We start from the raw sequence: 23,398 nt of genomic DNA, 5'->3' as shown, positions 1-23,398 counted from the left end.
GGGCAAACACTTGGATATAATAGCAAAGGTAAAGTTAGCAGTTACAGTGTCTCAACAAATGAAGCAAGAGATATAGGCATGAAAGGTTAGGCTGTGCTTGACGGATCACACCGTCTCCAGTCTTTACCTCAATAGAATTAGTGCTTATGTGGATCTCAAGCCAAGTAAGATAAGCTGTGTCAAGAACAGATGTAGTGGATCAGTCTTCACAAGCTTGCAAATAACCTCCATACTAGTTTCCCATCTCCCTCGATGTCAGCATTCCTTTTCCCTGGTGGTGAGGCTGGAGGATCCACCATCTCCTTGCTTGCTCATGTATCTTTTGCATATCTGCAGATGGTTTTGTGCTGAAGCTCAGGAGGAAATTTAACCACTGAATCCTTGGTTCAAAGAGCTACCACCTACCTCTTCTTTTGTTTCTTTTTGTGTGGCTTTGTTGACAAATTAGTTTGCTGTCCATGGAATAAAAATCTGCTAATAAGAAGTCAAAGTCACCATAAGACAACTAACTCAATATTTTCAGTAAAAGATTCTGCACTAGGACATCTGTAGATTTTCGAGTTACTTTTTCACTTTTGGGCCTAATGGTCATGAACCTTGTTTTAATTAATCTTTGGTAAAATAGTAATGGAAAACAATTGTACTTGAAATTTCAAGTCTTAGCATTTTAATCCTTAGATCTTACAAAATTAACATCACAAGAAGAACATGCAGCACACAATTCATAAACATTAGATGCTTGAATTGAAGTATTAGAACAGCTATGGTAACTTACGATTCCTTGTCTCACAAATTATTTGGCTGCTCCATACGAAGGCAGCTTATAATAACTTGTGTGTGTGCAAGTGAAGGTCAAAGTTGTGACAGGAAAAAACACAAAAACGAAGTAGATGCTCCCTTAATAAGAGAGTTTGGTAAAGATAAGAATACCCCTGCCTTAGACCCAATGGACAAGGACCAGACTTTGACTAATTGTTTCGTGTACCCCTAATAGAAAACAATAATTAGTTAACTTACTGCATTACAAGCTCTAGATCTGGATATACAAAGTGTGCACACTTCAGAAAAATGCAAAGTGATGAAGTAACTAGCAATGAGAACTTGACTAGAAATATTAAGAATTTACAGTAATTTGAAATTCCTGTAGACAAGCACTGAGACTGTGCTTGCAATTCAGAAAAATGTTTTTCCCTCACAAAGTACCGAGTGGTATATAAAGAGTGGACATGGTCTATCCTAAACTATGTTCTGTACTTCTGGGCAAAGAGAACAGAAGAAATGCTTTCTTTGTTTTTAATGTGCACAGGTCTACACCTTATCTTCTTGACTTCAACTAAATTTGCATATTTCTTATACGTTCCTAATATTTTGTTGATAATCAACCTATGTTTTAATCTAGATTTTGCATTGTGTACAAACAAAAAGAATCATAATGTGTTTGAACAGGAGCTCATGGGATGGCTAAGATTCTACCAAGCAAACAGGAAGCCTGTCAAAGTGCTAAATGGTCTGAGAGGAATTGTAAAGCCTTCTAGGTACTTTTTAAACTCTCACAGTGTGAATGATCTACCTGAGAAATTATAAAAACTATTTATTTGTCTGCTTTCTGCAACAGTTTTTCTCCTGAAGGATATTAAAATAGGCTGATCTTTGACATTATCTTTTCTCAAATAATTAAGCTACTATTTTATCAGAGAAAAAATATATCAGTCCCATTGGGGCAGAACACCAATTGAAACATTTGTAGAAAGTGACTGAAAAATTGAATGATAAGGGACCATAATTAAGGCATACCCACTTAACAGAATTGAGGCCACAGTACCAGAGAAGATTCCATCTTACATGAATGAGAACATCATCGTAAAGGGAAAACAATACTTTTAGCTGTAGAAAAGATAATATCAAGCATCCTGAACATAACAGCACTTGTCTTTGCAGTTATTTGTTCATGATTTATGGTCTCCTTACAAATATCACATATTAACTTTGTTGAATGCTTATATAAACTATGATAATCTCAGGAAAAAAGAGTTTTGATCTTTGACCTTCAGAAAGTTACATATTTTTGGGATCATTTGTAATTTTGTACAAGGAAAACATACAAAGTTGCTCTTCTTAGTGATCTGACTTTTATAGATAGGGAAAGGTCATGCTATATTCAACATTATCGCCAAGATGCCATTGAAAATTTCTCCTAATTTCTAACTCCTCTCAACCTCACAATGCTTCACCTATATCATTAGGTTAATAATATGGATTGACTATTTATTAATTGTGGCATTATCCTATGTATGCCAATCTGGTTTGTGTAAATATAAACAAACATGTACCTAAGACATAAATATATGCACATTTATCAATTACATATATGATATTCAAATTAATAAAGGAGCCCTAGATATAGGTTAACTGAGTTCATAGTTCTTTTATCTCTTTAACTATAGAAAATCTAAAATTTAAACAAAATGTCTATTTCAGGATGACACTTGTCCTTGGGTCTCCAGGATCTGGAAAGTCAACATTTTTGAGAGCTTTGTCTGGAAAACTAGACCCTAGTTTAAATGTAAGTATTTCTTTTTGCCTTGTCTTTCGATGTGTATGGGAAAATGAGTTATCAACTCCTAGATATCTTGTCTTAATCTGTTTATTTTTCGGTACTAATTGATTCTCATTCCCTAGGTCACAGGAAAAGTCACATATAATGGACAAAAGATGAATCACTATATCTCCCAAAGGATGTGTGCATATGTTAGCCAATATGACCTCCATCATTCTGAGATGACAGTGAAGGAGACAATGGAGTTCTCTAGAAAAATGCTAAAAGCTGGAAATGAAATTGGTAAGGATCTATCAATTATAGCAGTGCTTTAAAAAATCTTACCCGAAAAAGAGTAAAAGAAAACAATTAAACCATGTTATGTTTATGCTTAAAATTATTATATATAAAGATAATATGCTTACATGGAACAGACACGATATTCTGTCCAGGCCAAGGAAATTAGGCCTACATTCACACCCTGTTTTGGTCAACTTAATTGGTTGTATTTAGAATTAGCATATTACCTATCTAGTTTGTTAACAGCACATGCTTTCTATTACTAAACAGGGTTTATGTTTCCACCCGGTGTATCATATGTAAGCTTACAAACCAACTTTGCTAAGGGAAAACAATTAGCACACCTTACCTTCACAGTTGAAGAGAAGCAATCTATAGAAGAAACTACCATTTAATATAAATGTAAAGCTTCAGTGAATGCATCCGCCTTCCTAGTTGCTTAAATCAGTGAACCCAACTCTTAGAGGAAAGACAAGTACATTATCTCATTATTCAATGACTTCTGCAGAGATGCATAAAGCTGTGAGCACAGCGAAAATAGAAGCAAGCATCCAAGAAGAGAGAAACATTAGTGCCATGGTAAAGATACCACTTGATTTTGACAATTTAGATTTAACTCAGAGAAAGGATTGTAGTATAATTACCATTTTCATGTGTTATGTAGGAAAACGATTCTTCAAAAGATGAAGGGAGCTTCATAACCAACTACATTCTGAAGGTATGTACCTTTCTTATCTCTTATTTTAGTATAAATAAATAAAAAAAATCTGAAACTAATAGAACCTCTAAACATTTAAATTTTACATACGTTGCAGAATCAGAGTCCAAACATGACAATGACACCTTTTATTACAGTGCTGAAATGCTAAAAATTATTATTCCCCATAAGCTTCTATCACTTTGTCCAAACAATATAGAGATCTTTAACAGAGCTATAAGGAGCCCACAACGGTTGATAGAGTAACTAAAATTTGAACTCCAGTATATGTTGACAACTTTTTTTCACCAAAAAGATATGATATTGATGTATCATTAGCATTTACTTTAACATCAAATTTGTCCCACATCACATAACATTGGAAATTGTCTTCTAAAAGTTGAAAAAAAATTCCGTCCATGAACCATAACAAGACAGGTATACTAAAGTTTTTTTGCTTTGATTAAAAAAGTCTCTCATTTGTAGTGGTAGGACATCATGAATATGATAAAATATAATTGCATGTCATATTCAACTTAAAATGATATTGTAAATTTGTATAATTACAATAGATATCAACATGTCTCATACATAACTAACTTGACTAGACATGTTAATTAACTTTAGATTCTTCAAAATAACCATAGAGTATAGGACAATCAAACTTTTGAAGTAAACTTACCTCGTTCAGTATCTTCTTACATTTAAATGACCTATCTTTTCAGATACTTGGCTTGCATGAGTGTGCAGACATAATAATAGGTGATGAGATGCGAAGGGGAATATCTGGAGGACAAAAGAAACGAGTCACAATTGGTACAGTAAAAATAATTGATTTTAATGTTATCCCTTTAGAAACACCATTTCAAGCATTTTCTTGCATTTTGTTTCTTTGTTCTGTGTATTTGCATGTCAGAAGACATTAGCAACATATCATAGTTTAGCATGCAACTATTGTATGCATAAGAGGATTGACAATAAATTTGTATGCTTCATCTGAAGAATTGTTAATCATCCAAAAAATAGGATCACTTAAAAGTTGGCATTACGGTGATACAACAAATTATAATCACACAACATATAGCACAGACTACACCGTTGAAGTAAATAGCTGGTGGACAGTAGCCTGGTTACTGCAACTTTGAGCTTCCAAGTTACTGTCAGTGGAGAGGGTCAAGGGCATTATTAGATGTCAATGACCTTAACATTAAACTGATATATGCAATTTTAGTGAATAAGTTGACATGTACAAAATGCAAAAGGTCAGGTTTATGAATAATTAGTCACATTAAAGTCACTAAAAATTAAAAGCAGCTCTGTGACACCAATTGTACTGGCACTCAGCAGGGAATAACCATATGTAGATTCTGCAGTTGGCTAGAATGGAAATGCCACTGAGATTCAAAACCTTGCATGTAGTATCAGGTCAAGAAATCAAGTCCAAGAGTTGGACATGTAGCTAGACATACAAAAAATCTAATGGATCTAATGATGGACATTTACCAAACAATGGGACCTCACGTTAGGATGGATGGGCGTCAAACTTAGCCAGTGAACAACATCAAGTTTAAAGTTATCTACACTACGAAAATACCATCCATTGTATCAGAAGCATTGGAGTTGCAATATAAAGAATATTAAGATATCAACATCCAGGAGGTTTCCAATCATCCTGAATAATTTTGTGAGAGAATCCACAATAAGAATATGCAGATTCAACATGTTCAACACCATCCTATCCAAATTTCAAAATAATGCAAGACTGAGAGAGTTCATCAGATTTGGATTTTATCTAAGATACTGATTTCGTCCTAAAAAAACTGTTGCAGGGGAAATGCTAGTGGGGTTAGCACAATGCTTTTTCATGGATGACATTTCAACTGGGCTTGATAGCTCCACTACTTTTCAAATCGTCAAGTTCTTGCAGCAGATGACACATGTTTTGGATCTCACCATGGTTATATCTTTGCTTCAACCTACTCCAGAGGTATTTGAGCTATTTGATGACATCATCCTTTTATGTGAGGGACAAATTGCTTATCAAGGACCACGAGAAGATGTTCTTGCATTTTTTGAATCAATGGGATTGGGATGTCCTGATAGAAAAAATGTCGCAGACTTCCTCCAAGAGGTATCAACTACCAATTGCTTCTTTAATACGTTCCTTATTAATCATCTCACGAATTGTTAATCGATAATTTAGTTTAAATGATTTGACATCAAGCTGAGGAACTTCCTTTTACATCGCTTTCATACAACTTACAACTCTAATCCCATTGGGACTGTAACTACAAATTTAGAAGAGCGTACCATGTAATTAGGGTAACACCAAGCCACAGGCTATTGTTCTCGACACAAAAGACACATTCTAAAACAAAATAAGAGAAAACACAAAGGTATGATTAGATTTGCAGAAAAATATTAAAACTTCTAGTTTTTGTTTCCAAGATTTGGATGCAAGAACCGTGAACCTATGAAGTACAGATATTGTTTAAAAAAGAAATGTCCAAGAAGAAAGAAAATCAGTATACTCCCTTTTAATATAAAATAATATCTAAAGTTGATTCTGTATGTCATCTGAATAATATAATTAAGCACATATTAGCAAGCTATATGCTCCTACTAGCTACCCCTTTCTTTCACAAACATTTTCTCAAGTTTGTTAATCTAACAATGCATAATACAATAGCAATTTCTAGTGAGGAGAACATCTTCCTCATAGTAAACCTATAAGTCTTGGATCGGTAGCATCTTATTGAGAATTTCAAAATACAAACCCTATGTGGTTAACTTGCAAAATAATAAATAATAAATTCTATAATCCCTTGTTACTCAAACACATAGAAAATTAGATTGTTTGGATCAGAGTATGCATAAATATTTATTACTTGACATTGCCAGCTTAGCAATCTAGGGCGGTAGGTTATGTAAGTGTTTTATGTTGCCATTTAACCTACATTTCTATTCATTATATTGGAATCTGCATGTGACAACTAGGCCCAGAAGGCCCATCGACCCAATAACTTAGATAAAGTTGGACCTAAACCATGCGTCCTAAAAATCCATAAATTGGTAATTGAAAGCCCATCAAGCTTTTATACCAATCTAGTCAATCATCCACTTCCAATGAGCACCACAAGACCACAAGAAAAGGAGGCTACCAATGGCCCACTCCAGAAAAGAAGTAGGAGTCAATCATATCCTACAACTACCACTAACTTTGTATAGACAGTCTCTCCAAGTTTCATACGAGTACCAACTGCTCGACACTATAAACGAACTAACCTGCATATGTATTTCCTCCATTTCAAATGAGGAGAAGAGCCCAATATGTTTAAAGATGAAATTGCAAGAAACTAATGGCAATTACATTCTCTCTTACAGACTGCTCCATAGTTATTTCAGTACAACATTGACATTGTTCTAGGTCCAACTCAAAAATAATAAACCAAATATACTTTTTATGAATGATGCGACTTATGTTTGTATTGAAGCAGCAACTTTTAGCATGGATATAGTTGTTTCATAAGTTTTAAATGCAACTTTTTTTTGCACTTTTAGTACAAATGTATGTACAAACAATAATGAATCAAGTATTGCTTCAATTAGGCTTTTGTTTCAGGAATTACATCAAATAATATAATTTCTGGTGGCATGTACTTATGCAGGTAATGTCAAAGATGGATCAAGCACAATATTGGATGGGTAACAAAAGCACATACCAGTATCTATCTGTGCAAAAGTTTTCAGATTCTTTTGAATCTTCCCAGTTTGGCCGGCTTCTTCAAGAACAGTTGCAAAAGCCATCTAGCATTGAGGAGAGTGAACAAATGGTCAAACTAAAAGAGATATATAATGTTCCAAAGTGGGAGATATTCAAGGCTTGCTTCTCAAGGGAAAAGTTATTGATGAAGAGGAACTCTCCAGTTCACATATTCAAAACCATACAGATAGTACTCTTGGCATTTGTGATTATGACAATCTTCCTGCGAACAAAAATGAAACATCAGACAGTAGCTGATGGGTACCTTTACATGGGAGCCATATTTGCTGGAGTGGTGATAGTGAAGTTCAATGGCATGACAGAATTATCAATAATGGTACAAAGACTTCCTATCTATTACAAGCAGAGGGAAGTACTATTTTTGCCAGGATGGGCTCTCCTTCTATCTATAACAGTCCTTAGCCTCCCAATGTCATTCATTGAAGCAGGTCTATGGACAAGTCTAACATACTATGTGGTTGGCTTTGCACCATCAGCAGTTAGGTATGTTACAGCTTTACCTCTTGCTAAATCTTAATATGCTAGAATAAAATATTGGATGGCATTTGCATGATACATATATATGTTTTCATGGCAGATTCCTGCAACAGTTCTTGGCTCTTTTCTGTGTGCATCAGATGTCAATGTCACTTTTCCGTTTTATAGCTGTTGTTGGGAGGACACAACTTATGGCTAACACACTTGGGACTGCAACTCTAGTGTCAATCTACATTCTTGGTGGTTTTGTCATATCAAAAGGTTAGATACTAGTGGTTTTTTATCTTAAGAAAAGATGCAAGAGTGTTTCTAATGTACCTTATAATTTCCCTATTGTTACTTATTTGGTTCCTATGTGCAAATCAGATGATATCCAACCATGGTTGGTCTGGGGTTACTGGTTGTCTCCTATGACGTATGGTCAGAATGCTGTAGCAATCAATGAATTTCTTGATCAGAGATGGAATATGGTATGCTCCAACTGCTCCATAAACAGGAACTTACTGGCTAAAATTCAACTATAGTAAACATCCCAAGTAGCGTTGAATGAAGGACAAAGGTTTAGTAAAGGACTTCATGGAAGGCCAAAATATGATTAATGCTAAATTAAAAATTCAAAGAGAATGTCTTGATCCTTTTCAGGACTCATTCAGATCATACTGCTAACTATATTTATACTTAGTAACTTAATGATCTTCAAATGGTGATTGGAAGTTTCCGTTAAGAGAATAGATTTGCTTAATAATGAATAACCTAATATTAATAATGTCTCCCAATTCAGTGAGAGAACTCACTCTGTTGATAATGTTTTTTCTTCACAGAAAACTGAGAATGGAGAAAGCACAGGGGATACAGTTGGGAAGACCATTTTGAGATCAAGAGGGATGTTAACAGAGTGGCATTGGTTTTGGTACAGCGTGATGATATTACTCTTATTTGCTCTGGTCTTCAACATTCTCAGCATCTTTGCACTTGAATATCTAAGAGGTCTATATATTTTCCTCCATCCAACTGTACACTGCATGTTTGTATCTATATAATTGAGCTATTTTTCACCTCAATCCCATTAAAGTTTAGGCATAAAAGCTCCAACTTGACAAAAACAATTCTGTTGAACATAACCTATTACATGCCAGAGTTATAGCCAACATATGTCTTTCAAAAATCATAGTCTTTCAGAGCTTTCTAGCCAACATATAAACTAAAATTAAAAAAAAAAATCAGTTTAACAGCACAGGATTTATTTTTCTTTGGATAACAAAACATAAGGATTAAAATTTGCTCAATTCCCATGCAAATACTGTCAAAAGTATTTAAATCAACACCAACAGCCCAAATCCTTGTTCAGAATATGGTTTGGCGAATGATATTTTTTTAGCTTCATTAACATGCAATAGACCTTAAAATTGCATAAGCTTTGGTTTCTAAGCTTTTCTCTTTCTTTTCTTTCTTCCCCATTGATCGTTTTGTTGTTTGAAAAAGCCATAGATCACATTCATCAGTCTTTGATTTGTAACCTCCATCATTGATCTTCGGTCAGTTGGGATGATTTTCAATCATCCCAAAAGAAATCTAAGTATGTTTCGGGAGAATTTTTAATTAGATTTTCCATAAAATGCAGCTCCACAGAAAAGCCGTTCGAACAAAAATGTGTGGCCTAAGGATTTCAAAAGGATCGCCGTATCTGATGACCAAGCAACTACAGGGACATCCCAAAGTAGGATGTCTCTACCATTCCAGCCTCTGAAAATGGCATTCAGCAATATTAATTATTATGTTGACATGCCAAAGGTAAACTGCTAAACTTCTATCTATTCAAAAACACCAGTAATTAACTTGTCCAATATCTGACTATTTTTTTCTTTGTACTTGTCTATTTTGTTCTTTTTACTTGTCGCTGATCAGCAATTGAAGAAAAATGGAATGAAGGAAGATAGACTTCAGTTATTACAGGATGTCTCTGGAGTTTTTAGACCTGGAGTACTAACTGCGTTGATGGGGGTGACAGGTGCTGGAAAGACCACATTATTAGATGTTTTGGCAGGAAGAAAAACTGCAGGACACATTGAAGGAAGCATCAAAATATCTGGATATCCAAAAAAGCAAGAAACCTTCGCTAGGATTTCAGGATACTGTGAACAATCAGATAATCACTCCCCCTGCCTAACAGTTTTTGAGTCTTTATGGTACTCAGCATGGCTTCGTCTTCCGTCCAATGTTGATGCGAACACAAGAAATGTAAGTTGCTTCAAAACCAAGACTTGCACCACCACTCATCATCACATAAATTAGTGACAAACAACAAGCATAATGATCAAACTTTGCATACAATGCTTGCATGTATCGTTAATTCTGGTTATACCTTCAGGTTTCTGAACTACATAAAGTTTATCCTTCTGGCTTTTGGAGTAGATCTAATGTATATATTGTTTTCTCCTCTATCCCAGATATTCATAAATGAGGTTATGGAACTGGTTGAGTTAAAGTCATTGAAGAATGCTATGGTAGGCTTACCAGGAGTAAGTGGACTTGCAGCAGAAGAGCGGAAACGATTGACAATTGCAGTAGAGTTAGTTTCTAGCCCTTCTATCATATTCATGGATGAACCCACAACAGGTTTAGATGCTCGAGCTGCTGCAATTGTCATGAGAACAGTTAGAAAGGCAGCAGATACTGGGCGTACTATTGTCTGCACAATCCATCAACCAAGCATTGACATATTTGAAGCTTTTGATGAGGTAATACAATAATAGTGGTTCTTCCAGTTATTATAATTAAATAAAGTAAAATGAGGAGAAATCCATGAAAAGAAAAAGCAGAATGATTATATAACTTCATATATCTAGCATATACTTCATGCATTGCAATGATAATTAGGATGCATTCAAATTTCATGGTACCAAGACGTGTACATCCCACACCTCCACCCGTTGAAACTCTACATTATAGTCACTGATAATGAAAACTGAAAGAAATGCTGAACTTATCTGAATCTTATCCATAATGGGTATAAGCCTCATTTAGGGGACCTGCAGTCTTATCATGCCATCTATGGTTGCATGTTGTCAGGGATATATTAAACAACCAATAAACTAGCTAGAAGCACATTGTTTAAACTTTGAAATTTAAAGTATGTAACAATGTTTGTGATAAATACATCAAACAATAATTCCTTCTTTTTCTCTAGATATCTTATTATTAAGGAACAACACTAACATTTTGAAATGGTTGTCAATTGATTTCAAGGGCACATACCTGAATATATTTTTCCTTCTATTTGACACCTTTTACAACCAAATGTAATGTAGTTTGACAAGACTGAAAAACTCCACCAAACATCAGACTTAGATGAATGTTTTATAAATGAAATGCTAATGTCATTTCATATTGAGACATAAGTGTATGTCAACATATCTGTAACAATTCTAGGAGGAAATGTGTCAATTGTTATGAATAATCAATCATCACCACATGGTACAACTCTTATGGTGCAACATCATCAATATGGACTTGCTCTCATTGCTTATGCCACTGAAAAGTTCATAGTGTTAGATAAGCAAATTAAGAAAAGTTGAAGATATCATGAGGGGATCTGATCAACAATCGATAAGAATCATAAAGCATCATATAATGACTCAAATAGAGAAAGAAGTATTCAAATTTGAAACTTCAAGTCCAAAAAAGGTAGGAAAAAGAATTTATGATGTCCAGGGACCGAGAATAAAAGATTGCAGCTACCTTTGATTTTTTTTATCATTAAACACTTTCCTTTAAAAGTGAACCAAGCTGGTCATAAATCTAAATTTCTCAATGAAAACTAAGCCGCAAGAAATGATCAATGTTCAAAAAGCATTTTGCAAATGGCATAGAGGACAAACTGAGTCTAGAGATTTTTACATCTTGCCCATATTTGTAGCAAAACAATCTGATCTACAGGTTATTATTGAGAGATTATTAGCTTTGTTGGATTTGTATTTTGATTACCCTTGCCTTTTGTTTTATTTGCAGTTGCTTCTTATGAAAAAAGGAGGGCAGCTAATATATGGAGGGCCTTTGGGCAAGTTATCCAAAACCATGATACAATACTTTGAAGTAAGAACAATTTCAGGATATCCAGAGTTACTCTATCAGAAAAAACATGTGCAACCAACAACTAAAAAAATTCTTGCAGGGTATTTCGGGAGTACCAAAGATAAGAGATGGTCAAAATCCTGCTACATGGATGTTAGACGTCACTTCTCCTAACATGGAATATAAGCTTGGCGTAGATTTTGGAAATATCTTTCGCAATTCATCTGCATACATGTAAACCCTTAAAAGTCTCTTTGATGCAACCTATACATAGATAAATATATAATAAAACATTACCCATAACTTGCTTCTTTTGTGCCTCTTCAGAAGGAACATGAAAATGGTTGATGAGATGAGCAAAAGACAAAGTAATGCAGAAGACATACATTTTACATCCAAGTATGCAAAAGGTTTTTGGTCGCAGTGTGTATCTTGCCTGTGGAAACAGCACAGATCTTACTGGAAAAATCCAGAACACAATGTAGTTCGTTTCATCATCACGATTACAGTATCAGCGCTATTTGGCATAGTCTTCCTTGATATTGGTTCCAAATTGTAAGTAAGAAACAAACACTCTATTTATTCTAATTTATCAGTTTTACTTAATTTGTTTATAATGATATAACAGAAGGATGGAACAAGATGTTTTCAACATTCTAGGAGCAATGTACGGCTCAGCATTGTTTATTGGCTTTGCAAATGCTAGTGTAGTACAGCCTATTGTGGAAAGGGAGAGGACTGTATTTTATCGTGAAAGAGCAGCCGGAATGTATTCTTCTATGCCATATGCCATTGCTCAGGTACAACTTTTCTTATGTGTATTATGATAGTCCCTATGGTGATCAAACTAACAAGTGATAAGTTGGTTAACTACCAAAAAAATACAACAATTTCCTAGCAAATCTTAGATATTGTCAGCTATGATCCTGCATGTTACATGTTTTGCTTAGTTATATCAGGATTCTGGAAAATGATCTAGCTAAAAATTCAACAAAACTATTCTTATATTTTTCTAATAAGAGGAAGCAAAAACCTCCAAGAAAATGATACTTGATTTAAAAGGACATGTTACAAAATAACTCATTAAAACCTACTTAACAGATATACTAATTAAATGTAAAGCTTTAAATAGAGGAGCATGCAGGGTTTGATTATATTGACAGCACTATATGATTTCCCTTCTATGCTACCTTGAAACATGCCAAAAGATTTCAAGAAATTTGTGAATTTTTTGAAAATTTGCTCAAAAACCACTACTATTTAGGGATGTTTAGGGGGAGCCAGTGGTCTTTGCTCTGTTCAGAATGACCTGAACGTAGTATAAAATATTTGGCATCATGAGAGCACAATTTGGCACAACATTTCCAATGTTGGCTGAAACTTCAATCCTTAATTTTTAAGGTTACTTGACATTAGAAAGTTTTCCTAATTTATATATGATGCAAATTCAACTAAGGAAACAAAAGAATGAAGAACTGATAAAGTGGCCATTACTTCCACAAAATGAAGCCAGTAATTTATGCAACATCCCAATTATCCCACAACGAGAAAATAGTTGTTTTAAATATAAGACTTGATTGACCTAATATCATAACTTGGACTTTAACATTCTGAGACAACTTGGTAATAACCATATTTTTCACTAGTTATTAGCTAATAGCTTGTGCGGTTCATGAGTCAATGATAATGAAACAACTTTGCTGATTACTGCAAATCGATATAGTTGATATAAAGTTAGCACAACACTGACACCTTTCCATCCAAGTCATTTGGCTAGTCCACTTATAGTTCAAGTCAATTGATTAGCATCAAAGCGAATTCTAAAACATAGACGTGTAGAGTTTAGGAGATGTGGAGTAGAGCCGCCACTCTAGTATCATGTCTCACAGATGATTCCTACTAGGAAATCAATAGACCACTCATTCTAAGTCTTGGACCTTAATGAGAATGCCGAGCCATTAAATGAATGAGGGAGATTATGACACACAAGGAATCTCATATCAGAAGTTGATGACAATAGACTGGATTGGCTTATAGGAACACATGCACCTACCACTACTTGGGTTGTTCTTCTGTGACAGCTCAAAGAAAGAATTTAGTTTTGTAAAATGCTTATATTATGGATTTTATAAGCGCATCTGTCATGCTGATGTTTCTCTCAGACTTGCCATGCCATACTGTATCTCTGGTAGAATAACCGTTTTATACCTTGTGTCTCTCCTGTAAGAACGATCATAAACTGACAACTTCTCATTGTACAGGTGGCCATTGAAATCCCTTACATTCTAATCCAAGCAATACTTTTCTCAGTCATCGTTTATCCAATGATTGGATTCCCATTTGTTGCAGCCAAGTTCTTCTGGTTCATGTTCTTCTTGCTCTTAAGTTTTATATACTTTGTCCTCTTTGGGATGATGACGGTTGCACTAACACCTAACCAGCAAATAGCGGCACTTTTTTCTTTCTTCCTCTTCATTATATGGAACATGTTCTCAGGATTCTTTGTTCCTAGAAAGGTATCCAACATTCTACATATACCTCATTCTATTTCATCTTTGTCATACACAATATCTCAGCATGAATCGACGGTGTCTGCAGATGATACCAATTTGGTGGAGATGGTATTACTGGGCTGATCCTGCTGCATGGACTGTCTATGGTCTAATGGTTTCACAGCTAGGAGACAAAGAAGATCCCCTAATTGCGGCAGGGACGTCAGGTGAAACAGTGAAAGATTTCCTCAAGGGATATCTTGGACTACAGGAAAGCTATCTACCGCTCATTGTGTCACTTCACATCGCAGTGATCGTCCTATTCTTGTTCGTTTTCGGCTTCAGCATCAAGTATCTGAATTTCCAGAGAAGATAGGCTGCACCAATTCCTTATTCTTTTATACAATCAAAAGTCGATTACCGTCAACTCCAGCTTAAAGGAAGACATGGAGTTGATCCCAACAATGACATTAGAGTGCTAATGACGGCCTCTAACATTGTTATCAACCCTAAATTTCTTCACATTTGTAATGTTTGCATCAAATTGTTATATAAATCAATAATTGTTAGATGGAATGTGTTCGAAAACTCGAGGTCGGTGCGCCCTGATTGGGCCACCGTATGGCTGCCTATCGCCGGCCCCCCCGGAGGATCCACCACCCAAACTCGACAATGAAACTGAAAGAGAAGAAAAAGGAGAAAAGAAGCAGATAAGAGAGAGTTCGGAAAGAGAAAAACTCACTGGTTATCGCAGACGCGGGGTTCCTTCCGCCCTTGCCTCGCGGTGCGCCCTCTGTCTTCCGTAGGTGATGGTGACAGGAGGAGCCACGGAGGAACCGGGAATAGTCGAGGAAGAAAAATTCTTCGACAACGAACGCGTACTGTGGCGCGCGCCCGTGAGTGCACCGACACGATCCCCTCACCTCGTCGGTGCCACGTGAGCGTATTATCGACTCAAGTCGGTTCGTGAAGCAACGGCCCAGTAACAACTTGACGAACAACCAAACGGTGTGGCTCAGCCGTGCTCAATTACGCGCGTCACACGTGCCATTCGTCGCTCCAACCCGATTTGTCCCACATGAGACCTGTCTAACTCGATCCAACGGATTACTGAGTCGAATTCGGATCAATAAATGTTGCGATCGATCCAGATTTATCAGCCCGATCGGTTCGAGTTATTTCTACATGTCCCACCGAATAAGATGAAAACAAAAGCAACAATACCAACGTAAAAAGAAAGCAACAGGAACGATTCACCGCCCGTTACAGAGACAGAAGAAAGATCATGTCCTTTTCCAACACCAGTTTCTTCGATATATACGCAGGACCTGCTTCCCTTGGACAGCAATCATGGCGCACGGAAAAGAAGGTTTGATAAGATACATGTGAATGACCAAAGTTAAAGCAGCGAAATGAGGGGGATATTAGAGCATATATTCTGCAATCCACTTAGCTGTGAATACTGACCCACCAAAAGGAACCAATTATTATCCGCAAGAGAAAAAGAATTCCAATCTTCACATCAAAGAAAAGAGTTTTGTGGAAGAGTAGATTCACCATCCTTATCCCTTCGGCTTTAAGGGAAACCAAAGCTAAGAACAGTTGCGGCAGCAGTCAGGAGAGGGTACGGTTTCTCCTCTCCACCAACAATGGACGATATTGATCTAAACAGTGCTCGTAACAAATTTAACTGACAAAATGTAGTTTGTGGAAGGAGAAATCATGGTGGTGAATGTAGTAGGCGGCGTGGTAATGGGAAGTAATGCCTAACTGAGGCTACGAAGAAGAAGACGATGACTTAGACCTCTTCGTGGCTTCGCTGTACAGCACGACGCCGATGATGGTGATGCCGAAGCCGGTGACACCCATGACCGTCACGGGATTACGGAAGATTAGAACGGAGACGAGGGCGGCGACGGCGGCCTTGGCATTGCCGAGCACCTGCAGGGTGAGGGCGCTGGTGTGCTTGGTGACGAGGAAGTTGGTGAGGTTGACGAGGTAGGCGATGGTGGCGTTGGCGAAGAGGAGGAGGGCGAGGTAGGGGTCGTCGCGGATCTTGGCGGCGGTGGCGGGGACGACGCCGGGCTCGGTCCAGAGGGAGAGGGGCAGCAGGATGGCGGCGGCGATGGGGGCCATGTGCATGAGCAGGTTCATGGAGTTGAGCTTCTCGGAGTCGGAGGTGAGGAGGATGCCCTGGACGACGGACTTGAGAGCGCGACCGGAGGTGGAGCCGAGGCAGAGGAGGAAGCCCAGGGGGTGGAAGAGGGGCTCGCTGTTGCTGGCGAGGACGATGCCGAGGACGACGGGGAGCAGCGCGACGTAGACGGCGGAGGGCTCGCGGCGGCAGGTGATCGCGAGGGCGAAGATGGCCGTGAAGAAGGGGGTGGTCGCGCCGACGGCCTGATTGAACGAGACGGGCAGGAACCGGAGGGAGGCGTTGCCGCAGACGACGGAGAAACAGAAGATGGCGCCGAGGGCGGCGATCTTGAACAGCTGCCGGCGGGAGGAGACGGGCTGGAAGGGAACCAAGCAGAGCCACCGCAGGGCAACGGCGCTGTAGGCGGAGCAGGAGGCCATGTGGAGCGCCGTGAGGAAGACGGGGTAGCGATAGCCGTAGATGCTGAGCAGGTACTTGTTCAGCAGGAGCACCCCGATGTTGGAAAAGTACCAAGATCCGATGACGAAGGCGGTGGCGACGGTGGAGGAAGAGGAGCCGGGAGCGGCAGCGCCGGAAGAGGGGGCATGGGAGGAGGACGCGAGGAGGAAGGGGACGATGAGCGAGAGGAAGGAGGTGGCCTGCTTAGCGCCGGGGCGGGCGTCGCTCGGCGGGGTCGGCGGGATGTCGATGCCGACGAGATCGGCAGACTCGAGGCGGGGGTTGCTGCCGCGCCTCGTCGTGCCGGTCTGCATGTGGGTTTCCACCATCCCCTCTCTCGCTCTCTCTCTCTCTCTTACCTAATGTCTGCTGCTGCTATGCTCTTTCTGTTACCGGCGATGCGGATGAGAGAGGGAAAGGGATGAAGCAATGTGGATCTGGTATTAAAGTGGGTGTGGTCGTTGGATGGGCATCGGAGGGTGAGGTGAACAATGGAGAAGAAGGTAAGAGAGAGAGGGTAAGTTGACGTATGTCGGTCGGTGGGTTAAAATCGTCTTAGGCCATTTTTGCCCTTTGTTTGCTTCCTTCACTATACAACACACTGTGGCCGGGCGATGTCGAGTGAGTTGGGGAGAGTGAGAGAGAGCGAGGCGTGGTGGGAGGGGGAGGGAGTCAAGAGGGGTCAAAGTAGGGTCTCGATGGCAGACAACGGGGCAAGAAATGCTTTGGGTCGGACCCACCCGTGTCTCGCGCTCTTCTCCCTTTCCGCCGCTTTGCTGCAGAAGCGGTTCCGTCGAGCCAGCTGGCCCACCCGGTCCATTCCTCCCCGGTCCAGCCCATATAGACCACTCGATTACCAATCGAACCCACCGGTACTTAATTTGGTTCGTCGAGTTGAAGTTATTAAGGTTGAGTACTTGCCATGGAATGGAGAGAATGTTTATCCGACCATTTAATTTGATTGCGATCGAAACCATGCAAAAAGTTCGATACTGAATTATGCACTGAATCACGTAATTAGGATGCTAGTTTTTGAAGCATAGTCGGCGTGTTACATAAGTTTAACAATCATCATTTGGTATGTATTTTTAGAATCCTAACATAATTCGGATATACTTGTAAAAAAAATATTTAATAAACAAAAATATTAAGTATAAAAAGAATTCTTTGTCAATCTTTATGAAAATAAATTTAAGGTAATCAGAGGAGAATTGAGTTAGACAGAGTTGCATGAAAATAGAATTACTTGGTAGATCAATTTTGGTTCATTTGGAAGGCACCAATTGATTCTTATTCAATAACAAGACTTGGGTTTGGGCTTAGGCTTTAGCTTATATATTAGCGATTGTATCAAAATGATTATCATAGTCGTATGATGGCTCCTTTGTTTTTTCAGGATGACGATTTAGGATTTATAACAAGAGGCCTTAGTTGCGAAGAACTCTAAGTCGTCATTAAAAAGGATTTCATCAACGTACAAGTTGAAACTGATTTAATAATTTAAAAATAAAAATATGTTGACTACTAACTAGGATCCATCTTCGAGTATTTGAAAGCATATTTATGGATATTAGAAATATTTCTCTTGTGATCGTATTCATTTACTATTTTTGTGAATATAATCAAGTAGTAAATTAGACTACAATCAAAGGTAGGATAGATATAGTTTTATTGTTTTGAAAAAATCTTTTTCTCTTAAATTATTAGGTTTTGTCCGATGATCCAATAGAAATAGAAGATATAATAAAAATGATATATAGATATTGAGATCAAGAGAAAAAAATATTCACAAATTCCCATTCTGAAATGCTTTGAATCAACTGATTAATCAAATTTCTTAATTTTTTTTGGGATGTTTTTCAAAGATATATATAGAGAGAGAAAAATCGTATGCAATGAAAAATGCAAGCATGATTTAGGGAGGGATTTTTTCCTCCATTGTAACAAGAAAAAATTATCTACTCCATCTGATTAGTTCCGGGGTCAAAGGAAAATTGAGTTGGTTTATGTGGAACGATGATAATAGACTTCGTTCTCTTCAGACGTATGATATTAAATATGGATCATTGGATGATTCTACTATTTGGATCAAAGATCAATTTTGAGGGCAACTATAATATATTACTATGTGAATGCCAAAATCTTAGAATCAGTATGCTAAAAACCTACATATGATACATTTGTAACAAAGAATCTAAATGCCTTTTCATATCCCTAAGAAAAATTATTTTCCATGTTCGCATGTTTCTGTTTGGTCAGGAGAAATAATAGGCATTGGAAAGTGTCAAAACCACCCAATCTCATATAACTTTGTCACTAACATGATAGTCTTCGATTACAATCATAGTTTGATTTTTTTTTTCTTTTATTGCTCTCAGTTAATGTAAAAAATTAGATTAGAATTATTTTAAAAAACTTATAACATATTCAAAATTGTCGAAAAATTAAGTAAATATATTCAATAAAAGGATTCAAGTAAGGGATAAATTAAAATGCCTGCACATCATATACTTTTGTTGCATGCAAATTTGTCTCAAGTTAATATAATTGAAATATGAATCAATATAAATATTTTAACTAAATCAAAAGCTTGGATACCTAATCTGATGATGAGTAGTCTTAAAATTATTTTATAATAGAGAAATAAAAACATAAAAATGATAATATAATATAAAAAATTGATAATTGTCATACCCATTGTACATCAAAGAGTATGGTTAATTAATCACGTGAACAAGTTAAAAATTTTACCAATCAATTAAATTATTAATTGATTTATTTCCTAATATGATTTTTAGGAAGTAAATAATTATATTATATTTTTATGTGTAAACCATAAGAAATGAATATTATATTTTTATCTTTATGTGTGAAAGTAAATTAAAAATAAAAAACAAATTATTATTTATCTTTTGAAAAGAGCTCCTCATTGAGTATAGAAGAAATCCCCGATAAGAAGTAGGATATTCTATTTTTTAATTAATTTTAATTTATATTTTGAAATCTTGATATTATGATTATTATAATTTTATATTACATAATAATATTTTAATTTAAAACTTTTATGATAATAATTGATTTATGATGTTAAAATAATTATTTGACTTATAATGATCTCTTAAGCTTAAATAAATTTTAAGATTAATTTAATTATTAAAAATTTTATTTTGATTAACATAATAATTTTAATTTATTTAATTAGATACTTATAAAGATTAATTTATTTCAAAAATTTATGTGTAAATTTCTATGATTTAATTAGTTTTAAATTTAAGGTCATAAATTTAAATTATTTAATTCATGGATTTGAGCTCCTCTTTAATAATTTAAAATTTTAAAATCTAATTTAATAAGAGGAGTCTAACTAAGGTCTAACCTAAGTCAAGTTGATATCAGATTGAGTTGACCCAGCCATTATGGCTAGGAATGATCCAACCCGTATAATAAGGTATTTCTAAATTTATGTGATCAGATATGGTCTAACCCATATAACTATGTATAACCTATCTCATGTGGTTAGACACAATCCAACCCATGTGATTAGGCATGAGGCACCCTATATAGCTATGTACGACTCAACCTATGTGGTAATGTACGACCTAGCTCATGTGGCTAGATATGTGTCAGCTTATATGTTAAGGTACGACTCAACCTATGTAATCAAGTATAATTAAATTCATATGGTTAAATACGACTCAACCCATGTGATTAGGCACAACCCAATTTGTAAGCCAAGTATGATCTAGTTTAGTGATTAGGCTGAGCCCAACTCGTAAGTGAAGCTTAACTTAGTCCAACTATGCAATTATCATTAAACACATCGTCATCTCTCTATCAAACTCATTGTACATTGATCTGACCTGCTACTTAAAACAAGTGTGTGCGATGCACATGACCTATCCAAGACTCAAGTGGGTCGGTTTGGATTGGACTAACACTATACTATACGATATAATCCAATTTCCTTTTTCTTTATTGGCTTGAGCTCGATAATTAATTGAATTAGAAAAGTTTGATCGGTTTAACCTTGTCTAGGATGACTCCATACCCCATATAATCTAGTTTAAACCCATATAACCTATATAAAATTAAATAAATCTTAATTAGATTAGGGTGATTCCAAACTTATTTTATTGTTGGGAGACCACACCCCGCTGTTCACAGCCTAATTAGCACCATCCTCCATTAATTTGGGAGGACTTTTTTCGCATGTCATCTCTCCGTCGCCCAGAAATCGTCCCTCTTCTTCGTCTCTCGTCAGACTCATTGCATTTACGTCATTTGCTGCCAGAAGCGTTGACGACGGATCCTACGCCCCAAGAAATAAAGGAGGGGGTTGGGATGTTCTTGAATCATGGTTATAAAGAAATCGATCGGGCAAACCCACCCCTTCCCCCTCAGTTAAGTCAGAAAACAACGTGCATGAATGCGTGCATAAGAGTGGGAAGGGAATTCTGATTTGTGATGCCAGATGACATGGGGTTTTAATGCGACCGGGCATGGTGCAACTTCGTGGTTGCTCGCCGGCGGCATGGGATCGAGTGTGACAGAGACCAACCTCCTTAGCTGCTCTCATGTGCCATTTATGGCGGCGTGGGAGATACTGCGGACCTACCGATGGATTCGGCGGTCCGACTATTGGAGGCCTTCCCATTTTATCTGATGCGGAGCCAACGGACCGTCGTCATGACGGCGACGTCACAAGTCTTCGTCGTCATCGCCGTTTCGAAGGAAGGACTGGGGCATGAGAGCTCCAGTGGACTATTAACTGTCGTATGGCCTGGCGGCCTCGCCATCCTCGCTGGTCGTCTCGAGGAGACGAGGATTAATGCCGAACGATCACCTACCAAAATGTTGGAGACGTGAGGGTTTAACACTCGGCGGGGCGTTGGCAGTCGAGATCGGTGTTAAATAGTGGTGTCCGGGAACAGTCTCCCGGGCGACTGTGGCAAAGTCTTAGTTGTATTTATTCTGACCGAAAGAAAATGACTGTTCTGGGAAGATTAAGAATGATTCGATCGAAACAAGAGTTGGACTCTTTCTCCTTAAGACAGATACTGATCGTCTCTTAAGATCATTTAATTTCATATTAATTAAGGAGTATGGAACCAAAGATTTATTCCGTTGGGTCTCCCTTATCCTTAGAGCAAATCTTGAGGAGTATAGGAACCAAGAGCTCATAAGTCCGTTAATTCTCTCTTATCTTCGAAAGCACCTTTTGGAGCTAAATGGTTCCGAAAGGATAAAATTATGTGAGCTCGATCCCCATCATCGGACAATTCTTCGTATGCCGCTGCACCAAAACCGACCAAATGGTCCCCTGTGGTTGCATGAACACTGATTGCACCAGAGGAAACTGTCAGAATAGGATTCAGATTGTAACTTTTTCTTGAGGCACGTGATTATTTAGTTTAAATCTTGCTCATAGCATCAGAATATATTGGAGTATTTATTTATGTTTAATTGATATTTGTAATTTTTTTCTCTAATATAATTTTGTAAGGATGAATTTTTAAGAAAAATCTATCTTTTGAGTTTTTTTTTTTGTCATCATGATACTCAAAATATTCTCGATATGGTATATCGGTATCTCTCTATCGTTCGATTCGATGGATCGATCCATATAGTGAATTATTTATAGTAATAATATTTTTTTTTCTAAAACACTATAAATATTTAGTTTACGATACTATGATGGAGGTGTCAAAAATACCATAAGCTAATTCAAAAATATATATATAACTAGCATAAAAGTCTGTTTATTTAATTATTTTTTAAAAACTAATATAGATAATTATTTAAAAATATTGTTTCTGCATAAATTGGAGTCTATTAAGTGTTGAACTCAATTTGTTTCAATTATAATATTTTTGAATAGTCTTATAGTACTTTCAACACATTAATTAAAACACAGTAACTGATGGCGCTTTTGAATAGAGTGTTTGGGAAGAAACAAAAATAAAAATATATTGGGGATTATGAAAAGATGAGAAATTTTGAAAACATAGACAAATCACTCATTTTCTACTCAATTCTTACTGCCTATTAAAAAGGAGAATTTTCTCCTCCCTCTATAAAAAAATATATATTTTTTTTAAATATTTATTCTTACAAAGTTATGAAAATATCATCTAACTTTAATGTGTCGAAATTAAGTTAGTTAACTTTTTTTCTCAAGAAGCTCTCTCTAACATCACCTTCTTTTTTTACCTACACTTATCATTTTTCCTCCTCTCTTTTTCTATAGACCGATCGAGTTATAGTATTTTTTTTATTGTATTATAATATTTTTGTATTATCAGAAAAAATATATATATATATCACAGTAAAAGAAATATTATGTTATGATATTTTTATACTATGTTATAATATTTTCTTAATATTAATAAAAATACTACAACGCGGGCGTTAGAACACATACTATAATAAAATTTATACAAAATAT

At 36.7% G+C, this 23,398-nt stretch overlaps 2 protein-coding genes across 3 annotated transcripts in view; one reads left to right on the top strand and one right to left on the bottom strand.

Annotated features, from left to right (window-relative positions):
* LOC135629511 (ABC transporter G family member 45-like) overlaps positions 1 to 14,928 on the top strand; it is a 15,844-nt gene extending 916 nt beyond the window's left edge. The window contains exons 3-22 of the mRNA XM_065136981.1: positions 1,447 to 1,535; positions 2,479 to 2,563; positions 2,680 to 2,839; positions 3,345 to 3,415; positions 3,501 to 3,554; positions 4,259 to 4,349; positions 5,363 to 5,664; positions 7,202 to 7,800; positions 7,895 to 8,055; positions 8,161 to 8,264; positions 8,616 to 8,781; positions 9,416 to 9,585; positions 9,700 to 10,032; positions 10,242 to 10,532; positions 11,803 to 11,886; positions 11,966 to 12,099; positions 12,193 to 12,420; positions 12,494 to 12,665; positions 14,127 to 14,381; positions 14,464 to 14,928. Coding sequence (XP_064993053.1) covers positions 1,447 to 1,535; positions 2,479 to 2,563; positions 2,680 to 2,839; positions 3,345 to 3,415; positions 3,501 to 3,554; positions 4,259 to 4,349; positions 5,363 to 5,664; positions 7,202 to 7,800; positions 7,895 to 8,055; positions 8,161 to 8,264; positions 8,616 to 8,781; positions 9,416 to 9,585; positions 9,700 to 10,032; positions 10,242 to 10,532; positions 11,803 to 11,886; positions 11,966 to 12,099; positions 12,193 to 12,420; positions 12,494 to 12,665; positions 14,127 to 14,381; positions 14,464 to 14,733 — 3,819 coding nt within the window. The 3' untranslated portion in view covers positions 14,734 to 14,928. The remainder of the gene's footprint in view (positions 1 to 1,446; positions 1,536 to 2,478; positions 2,564 to 2,679; positions 2,840 to 3,344; positions 3,416 to 3,500; positions 3,555 to 4,258; positions 4,350 to 5,362; positions 5,665 to 7,201; positions 7,801 to 7,894; positions 8,056 to 8,160; positions 8,265 to 8,615; positions 8,782 to 9,415; positions 9,586 to 9,699; positions 10,033 to 10,241; positions 10,533 to 11,802; positions 11,887 to 11,965; positions 12,100 to 12,192; positions 12,421 to 12,493; positions 12,666 to 14,126; positions 14,382 to 14,463) is intronic.
* LOC103978993 (probable sugar phosphate/phosphate translocator At1g12500) overlaps positions 1 to 17,471 on the bottom strand; it is a 19,262-nt gene extending 1,791 nt beyond the window's left edge. For both annotated transcript variants that reach the window (XM_065136983.1, XM_065136982.1), the window contains exons 1-7: positions 15,100 to 17,471; positions 11,982 to 12,089; positions 10,309 to 10,428; positions 7,256 to 7,340; positions 4,216 to 4,319; positions 406 to 471; positions 128 to 330 (exon numbers count right to left, since the gene is read on the bottom strand). In XM_065136983.1, coding sequence (XP_064993055.1) covers positions 16,134 to 17,282 — 1,149 coding nt within the window. In that variant the 5' untranslated portion in view covers positions 17,283 to 17,471 and the 3' untranslated portion in view covers positions 128 to 330; positions 406 to 471; positions 4,216 to 4,319; ... (2 more) ...; positions 11,982 to 12,089; positions 15,100 to 16,133. The remainder of the gene's footprint in view (positions 1 to 127; positions 331 to 405; positions 472 to 4,215; positions 4,320 to 7,255; positions 7,341 to 10,308; positions 10,429 to 11,981; positions 12,090 to 15,099) is intronic.
* Between the last annotated feature and the right edge of the window lie 5,927 nt (positions 17,472 to 23,398).

This window comes from Musa acuminata, chromosome BXJ3-1, assembly GCF_036884655.1.
Source record: "Musa acuminata AAA Group cultivar baxijiao chromosome BXJ3-1, Cavendish_Baxijiao_AAA, whole genome shotgun sequence".
Lineage (NCBI taxonomy): Eukaryota > Viridiplantae > Streptophyta > Magnoliopsida > Zingiberales > Musaceae > Musa > Musa acuminata.
Note: the sequence above shows the minus strand (reverse complement) of the source record. Positions and strands in the feature narration are given on the sequence as shown.